Genomic DNA, 8448 nt, shown 5'->3' on the forward strand with positions numbered 1-8448 from the left:
TCATTAGGGCAATGCAGTAATTAAGAGTTGTTAGAAAGTGAATTCTCAAACTGCAGATTAGAAAATTAAACTATTTCCTGATTACATATTAATGGAGCACAACAATAGCAGTTGCCATAAGCTTGGAAGGCAACCAAGGGATAAATCTGTGTACTTAATTACCATAAACAATGGCTGCATAGAAATGAAGTTTTATGCACATTCCCTTCTGTAATATGTCTGATATCAGTACACACTTGACAATTCTTGTTCAATTATCTCTATTATTTAATGCGCTGTGAACGGCTCTGTGTAAATAAAATTAACCACCCCAATTACTTTGAATTCATCTAGGGACAACGTAATAAAAAATGTGAAGAATTCTGTATGCCTATTAATCTAAAACATTACAGAAGCTTTCACCAGATTTTCTTGTCTATATTTATTTTGTCTACATTTATTTTAGTGCACTGCTAATTCAATTACATTTACCATCAGTGGTCAATCATCAGTAGCAGAAGGTTTTTTTTTAATTATTATCTCATTAATTCTACTACTGTGTCACAAAAAGGCTCACCCATTGGTAAAGTATGGGAATCATATAGAAAATGTAAGTGTGTTTCTACTTGAATTTGGGAGCTTGTAGTTAATCAGAAAAACAATTAAAAACACTTCATACTCTACGGTCAGATAACAAAATACCTGATAACTGCTATTTTTTTCTAAAATAGTTGTCTCTGTAATTAGTGAATAAATAGTGACCCAAAAAAGAGAGCTAAATTTAGATCAGAGGTTTGTAAACTAGGCTTCTTTGGTTTTTACTTTAATTGCGTTATGTGATAATTCTGCATTTTAATTGACACTTAGCCATCAAGATGATAGGCATCTTAAAGACAATGACAGAAGAATTCGTAATGGGGAGACTGCCACAGAAGTACAGACAGAACTATTTTATCCATAACAGGTTAGGCACAACATGGCAAGTACAATCCCAAAGAAAGGGAGATAATCCCACCCATGTCATCATTTGATGTCAAGCCATTATAAGAGTGCAAGAAGGGAAATCAACACTATTAGATTATGTGATATTTATACTCGACCACAAAACTCCCTCCTCTTACTTGAACCTCTGTGCTGTGATCTCTCCGCACGCTTGCACCCACTGCATGGCGCATGGTGCACGTCGCAAAGCCCTCCTGCACATGTAACTACTGCACATCTGCAGGTTGCGACAGCAAACGTGCCATCAGCTTATTCTGTGAGGTTCGAGACACTGAAACACCGACTGCCCTCACAGTTCTGCGATGTGCCAGCAAACTCCATTTCCCTGGAACAAGGTGAGATTACATTTTCATTTCCAGTGCAAAGACCGAGGTCTGAGGTACGGCACCAGCGACATAAATTACAGGATATTAATAAAAGTGTAACTATTCAGATTCAAATAAAAATCAGCAAGCTGGTAATTTTAATAACTTTTATTTTTTCACACATCTTAGGAAAGTGTTTCCAGTCAAATCAGGAGCAGCTGGTGCTGGAAACGCAGAGCTCTGGCTGGATCCGAGCTCCCTGCCTGACTGACGGACTCTGAAAACATCAGCTCCCCTTTGGCCACAAGCCAGGAACTCGGCTCCCCGGCCAAAAAGCTGTCTGCAGGCTGCAAAATGGCAGCACGCATGGTGGCAAGGAGCTGAGCTCTCCTCCTGTAGCCCTGTTCCCATTACATTCCTCTTTGCACAATGCTACGCAGAAAACAGCAGAGGAAGGGACACATTTGCACCTGGATCGTGCCCTAGGGACAGGACCACAGGTCAGCTGATGTATCTTTCTGGCCTTGCTACTGGGCTGTAGCAAGGAAACAGCCATCAGCTTTAAGGCCTTGATACACGGAACGGGACACAAAGTCCTTTCCTGTCAAAGCAATGCATGCCACGGCCTCCTGGCTGAGCAGCAAAAAGGAATCCCACCCAAAGGGTCAGGAGCTGCCAGGTGGCAAAGCAGTGTTCTCATTGGATGAAAATCATCCCTGGTTGGGTGCTGGGGGGGCTGAGAAAGAAGGGAGAGAGCTTTCTTCCCAGTGCGAGTCTGACACTCAGGACATGGCCAAGCACACTGCAGAAGGGTGGGATGGCCCAGTCCCCAGCCGACATGGCAGGATGAGAAGATCTCGCTCAGCTCCCCTTGAACCCAATGGTAAAGCAAGGGTTCAGTCATGAGATGAGTCTCTCAGCTCTGTGTTGCTCTGGGCTTTGCATGCTTTTGGCACATATGGAAATGAAATTGGAAATCCCAACACAAACATGCTTCTACAGTGGCAGGGACACGAGACCCTGCAGACACTGGTCTGAATGGTTCTGTGGAAGGCATTCTGGCAGAGTGGGACAAATGGCCTCGTGAAAAACGAGGCCAGCAGGCTCCTGCTTACCCAAGGTCCTCTAGTGACACAACCTCAAGCAGCACAAAATTACAGAAGGGATTTGCCCACAAAAGCCTTTTAAACGTACATCAACTAATCTGTGGTTCTTGTCCTTTACAGTCTGTTTTGAACATCTTTGAGCTGCCCATGCAACCTTCTGGTTCCTAAAGCTTACATTTTCAGAAGAAACAAGTACCAAAAGACTTTCCAGTACAATGCTGAGAGCTGGCAACATTTCTCATTTCTTGTCCTTCTGGTATGTACCAATACCTGGGGGAGTATTTGCAAAACCCCAAGATCACCATCAACAACCCTTGAGGGCTGCTGCAGCTATCGGCCTGCAGTTATTATCTCCCCTAAAACATTACTTTGTAGACCCCTGGTGGTCTGTGGCAAGCTGGTTGGACATACAGTGTTGACTCATCCGTTTTGTTCCTAGATTCCTCTGTCAGAATCAGGAAAAAACAGCTCATACCTTTATGGAAGATGCTGGGACTGAGGCACAGGCTGCTTAGTTGCCTATGTTAGCAATACTTCCTAAAGAGAGTTAGGGAAGAAGTGCCATCCTTATAGAGCCAGTGATGAGGCACAGCCAATTCCCCCGAAGCCACTCCAGTAGGTACCAGATGAGGGAAGGAGAGGAGCCTGCAGCCGGCCAGGTGAGGAGCTGAGGGAAGGGGACCACATTTGGGCAAAGAACCAGGAGCTGACATAACAACATTTTACAGGCACAGCAAAAAGATGTTCAGAGTTTTTTCTACCGCCAAGGCCATATCACATGAAAGGTGAAGAAACCCACGTCCTCCTCCTCCATTTCCATGTAAGGAATTGCAGTTACTGTCACAGGGGTGACAAATGGGATACTGATTGGCAGGAGAGGTGGTACACAAGACAGTCCCTCTGTTGTAATCCTTAGCTAGAAAAGTTAGAGAATCCCCGCTTTCAAGGCTATAAACTCAAGTAGAGGTAAGAAACTCCACTCCTCATGTGTTTCCTCCTAAACTGCTTATTTAAGCTAAGAATGGAAACAGGATTTTTATCAAGGACTTGTCAAATCAGTTATTTTAAGTTAAATCCTCAGAAAATGATCAAAAACATAAAATTAACTTTTTGTTATGGCAGAACTGCACGCCCCCTCATCCCCAGTAAAAGAAGCAATGGGTATTCATTGGTATTCTTATTACAGCCCATACAGCTATACTGTACAAACTGCTCTAGCTGTGTTGCATTTTATGCAGAAGACTTAAACATTTAATCATCTGACATGACGTGAACACAGCAATATTTGTCCTACTTCAAAGCACAAGAAATGCAAAACTAGAAGAAACGTAAGAAACTCCTCTAAAGATGGAATAAGCAGCATAAATTAAGCACTGTCATGACATTAGATGTTAAAAAACCCCCAACTATACTATGCTAACAACTCTGTATGTATCTAGAGGCAGCACTCAGAGTTCATGCAAGACTTGCAAAACGCCATAGTAGTTCCTTTGTGGGGAATGCATGTTTCACCCTTTTTCACTCAACAGAGTACAAAAGGAAGTGTAGGATAATACATACACATTTTTGTTAGCTTGAGTATCTAAAGGCTATGTAATGCACTTGAAAAAGTACTTCAAAAGCTTGTAATAGGTAAAAGTTCTACTAAACAAGCACTGATCCAGGAGAGAAATTCTGAGTTACATATTTTTGCAAAATGCTGTAGAAGAGTCAAAGCACCTGTGCATACAACAAAGTAAATACATTTAAAGAAACCACCCAGATATCTGGACATGTGTGGCAAACTGATTTCAAAATACTGAAATTTAAATAAAGTCTGTTCATCTGTATCTCAAAACACACCATTGGATCAAAATCCACTTGAAGATCTGTTATTCCAATTAAAGGTGGGCTTCACCTTTATAAATTTCAAACACACACAACTTTCTCAAAGTTTAACCACATGGTAATTTGCACCAATTGACTTTTTTCCCCAAGGGACGGGAAGAACACTTTTTGCACCTACAATATAACTTATTTTTGAAATATCAAAGCACCATTTGTTTCAACCCGATGCTGTTAAACCTCTCCATCTCTGATGGACACCAGCACTCTCTGTGCACGCAACGTGCATCACAGGAGTCACAACCAGCACGCTTTTAACAAAAACTCGCCCATGTACTTTAATCCTTTCAACTGCACCTACAACACCAAGCATTACAGACTGTTTAAGACCTGCTCTCCTGAAGATAAATAAATAAATAAAGTAATTGTGGAGCATCAGTAACCAGATAGTATTCTCAAATTTCAGTGATCTAGTCAATGGAGCCTTCCCCCATGTACTGTGCTCTGTTTCATGCAGTACATGGCTTTAGCTGGCCAAATCTTTTTTTTTCCCACTGAATCAGTAGAACAGTGAAGATCTTACTTTTTTTTTTTTCATTTCTTTTTTTTTTTTTTTAAGTCAGTGGCATATCAATGAGGCACAGATGTGTATTCCAACTCTGCATGGATGAGCACACTGTTCAATAGTGCTGGCTCACACGGTATCAGGGCAAGTTATCACTTCCCATGAAGGCACTCTTATCACCAGGGCCCAGAGAGGTGGCTGCAAATCGCAGCCTTTTTATTTTCAAGGCAGTTTTGCTGAACATTCAGGCTTCAAAGATTCACACTTCCAAAACTCTATAAGAGTTTGTGAACGCTCAATTTGCCAAAACTGTTTACAGTGTAATTGGGCACCGTACCTGTGTCCATGAGATAGCGAAGGCGCTTCTCCACCAGCGCGGCACGGGTGTCAATTTGCTTTTGCTCATTCTCTAGTGCTGCCAATTCTCCTACAACATACTGACTGGTGTCTTTGAACCCTTTCTGTTAAAGAGAACAAACAAGAAGAAAAAACATCACTTGTAAGTTGCATTTTTCCTTTCCACAAACACTTAGTAAGGCACTTACCTAAACAACCAAATATCATGCTTGCTACCAAAAAGCTAACACTTACATTTTGCAAACTTTACAATTTTGCCAAATCTCCTTATTTGTTTATTAAAACATCCCAGTTTTTCCTGTAGGGAACACTCAATTCTGCAGTTTTTAACTACCTGGCTGACTTTTTGAAATTCATATAATTTATGCCTAAGTACATAAAAGCAGCCGTAACAAAGCGCTGTGAAAGGAAAAGTAATCCAGATAAAGCACTATTTAATGTGTCATTTCATTTCTTACTCAATTTTAAAATCCTAACTTTAGGAGCTAGAAAAACTAGCACAAGAGTCTCTAACAACAATTAAAACACAGGTTTTTGAGATGAAAAAACAAACCCGAGACAAGCTCCCTGGCTTGTATAGCTCCTCTGGGTCAACTGTAATGATGCCTCTCACCAGACGAGGCTGTAATGCCTCTCTGGTTTTCCCCTACTGCAAGCAATTGCCTGGCTACACAGTGATCTGGAAAAGTACTGCTAATTATTGTGACTGATTGTTATCCTGGGCAGCAGTGACAAGGTACAGGCTCTCAGGTGCACAGGGACTGACCTGATCTGCCCTGTTGGCACCCTAGTAGGTAAATCAGGCTGAGAGCAATTCCTTCCTGAGTAAGCCATGGAAATGGCAACGAGTCAAACTTGCCCCTTGTGCCCCCTCAGGGCTTGTCATCACCCCACAGAAAACCACACACTTTTCCAAACACTTTCAACAAACAGCCACAAAGCGCTTTGGCTCTCTCACCAGGAGCTGCAGAACAGTCCTTCTGAACCTGAGTTATTCTCATGGGGCTCAACTTCCACCACCCAGCTGTACCAAGTTATTACGGGATATACACAGTGGTGAAATGTCATTCCTGAAGCATATTTTTGTGTGGGACGTTAGGAAGAAAATATTATTCCTTCCAAGTAAGCCTATCCACTTCCTTGAAGTCCTTGCAGATGGTTTCAGATGGAGAAAAAGAAATGGCAAAAGAACTTAGTGTTTCATCTGTACCCAAGAAAGGATGCAACTAAAATTACTGTCCCTTCGAAAGTGAAAAAACAGAGTTTGTTTTTTTTCTAGGATTTCATTCCCTACTGGAGGCTAGCTTGTTGCTGTGGAAGGGCCACAGAGACTTTTACTGAACACTGTCAGTTGTTTTTCTGTAAACATTTCTAAAATGGTGCGTTAGCTTCGTATTCATGTGATAGGTATAATAACAATAATGTTGGCCTATTATTACTTCGAATAAAGACATACTCGAAGTGAGGGCTGGAAGAATGGCTGAACTTCCAGGATCAGTAACGAGCACTGAGGTTTGAAATTTGGAGTGCATGAATTTAAGAGTGTTGTGCTCCCCGTAAGTTGGTCCTTCTCCTCTTACACAACAGCCAATGGCATTGGTTCCTTTGGAAATACTTTTCCACCTGACATACAACCAGAGAAACAACAGCAAAACTACTGAGAGCGGATCCTGAAGGAAAAAAAAAAATCAGTCCTCAGCAGAGCTGAGGCGATGCGCAATATATTGCCTTTCATCAACTGTAATTAATTGAAAATAGTACGAAAACTTCCCTAATGTCAGCACGCATAATTGTTAACAATTGTTATTAGAAGATGAAAAGAAATGCTGTGTCAGGCTGAAATATCCCTAGAGTTCCTGTGTATCATCTGCATATGTAATGCGGGCTTAGTGTGCCAGAGCTTTTCAACTCTGCAAAAGTATAACTATGCTAAAAAGAACTGTCAGGTTTGTGAAAAGTTGGATGTTTCGGGGTAGGAGTGACAGCGGTCTGAAATCTCTCCTCGGCTCCGGACTGCTCCAACAAAAACGACACAAGTATTGAGGTGAACTGGGGAGAGGAGAGAGCGACCACCATCAAAGGCTGCGTTGTGTTTTCAGACAAAAAAAAAAATCAGGGTAAAACTTGTTCTTCCTGCTTCTGTCCCACAGCTGTCCATCAAAACCAGCTTTCTCCCTGCGGTCTATCAAATATTTCCCTCACAAATCAATTTTACACATGATCAGCCCATACCCCTACTGAGCTGAACCTCCCCGTTAATTAAGTGAAGAAATTACCATATATATTATATTAATGCAAACATCATTCAGCTAGTAATTCACGGCTGATCTGGATAATGGAAAGGTTGAACACCCATTAACCCAAGCCAACAAAATGGGTTGGCTGAGAAATTCTAGCAGGTCTCATGTGACTCTTCCCTCTAACTGCAGCTCTGCGGTATCTGCTATTGTAATAATTAAAATCCTCCCGGTAGATCAATACTGGAATCTCTTTATGGGAAGTGCCCTGATGGAAATGTCTCAAGAAAGCTGGGGCTGTGGAACTCTGAAAAATTCATTTTTTTTATCTGACAATTATCACCACACTGCAGACTAATTCAACAGTGCACCCCTCTCACTCTGCTTTGAATGCACTGGAGATTGACATCTAAAAAAACCTAACATCTCATTTTAACAAATAAAGGCACTATTTCCACATACAGTTTAGAATTATCAGCAATCATGAAACCAGACAAAAAATTAATATACATTAAGCACTTCATCTTCTGATGGCTTCCTCTGAGTCTCAGTTATCGCAGCCTTCTCCTCATTTCCTCTCTTTGTATCTTCCTGTATTGATCTCTGCCTTTTCATCTCTTGAAAAAAGGGGAAAGACATGTAAAATTATTATAAAGCTTGATATTTATGTATTGAAACGGGGACTTACATTATCGGGTTTTAATATATTTATTGTTAAATATTATTAAATCATAAGATGGGAAAACACGCTTTATATTTTCTCCTACCTGGTCTGCTCTCCACATACTGACTGAAAGACTGGAGCTGAGTTTTTCTGACGGTGGAGTCCTTGCTGAACACAACAGGATTTCTAAAACGTTCTGCTGATTTTTGTAATCGCTCAGCACGATGCTCCTCTGTTCCATTCTGCTAGAAAAACAAGGCACACAACAGTTTCTTTTGTTTACAACGCGGAGACACTAACTCGAAAGGTACGTTTGGCTGGGGGAACACAACGCAGGTTGTGCAGAGAGGATTTCCCAACTCAGACCACAGTTTGTACAGGACGAAAGTATCAGCTGCAGGGAGAAAAA

General features: G+C 41.4%; 1 protein-coding gene across 9 annotated transcripts in view; it reads right to left on the bottom strand.

Annotated features, from left to right (window-relative positions):
* EHBP1 (EH domain binding protein 1) overlaps window positions 1-8448 on the bottom strand; it is a 190508-nt gene that overhangs the window by 20959 nt on the left and 161101 nt on the right. For 5 of the 9 annotated variants that reach the window (XM_019612557.2, XM_010706463.3, XM_010706462.3 and 2 more), the window contains 3 exons: window positions 8143-8284; window positions 7886-7992; window positions 5119-5242 (listed from right to left, as the gene is read on the bottom strand). In XM_019612557.2, coding sequence (XP_019468102.1) covers window positions 5119-5242; window positions 7886-7992; window positions 8143-8284 — 373 coding nt within the window. The remainder of the gene's footprint in view (window positions 1-5118; window positions 5243-7885; window positions 7993-8142; window positions 8285-8448) is intronic. The other 4 variants (XM_031552304.1, XM_010706460.3, XM_010706466.3 and 1 more) reach the window with 1 other exon arrangement.

This window comes from Meleagris gallopavo, chromosome 2, assembly GCF_000146605.3.
Source record: "Meleagris gallopavo isolate NT-WF06-2002-E0010 breed Aviagen turkey brand Nicholas breeding stock chromosome 2, Turkey_5.1, whole genome shotgun sequence".
NCBI lineage: Eukaryota > Metazoa > Chordata > Aves > Galliformes > Phasianidae > Meleagris > Meleagris gallopavo.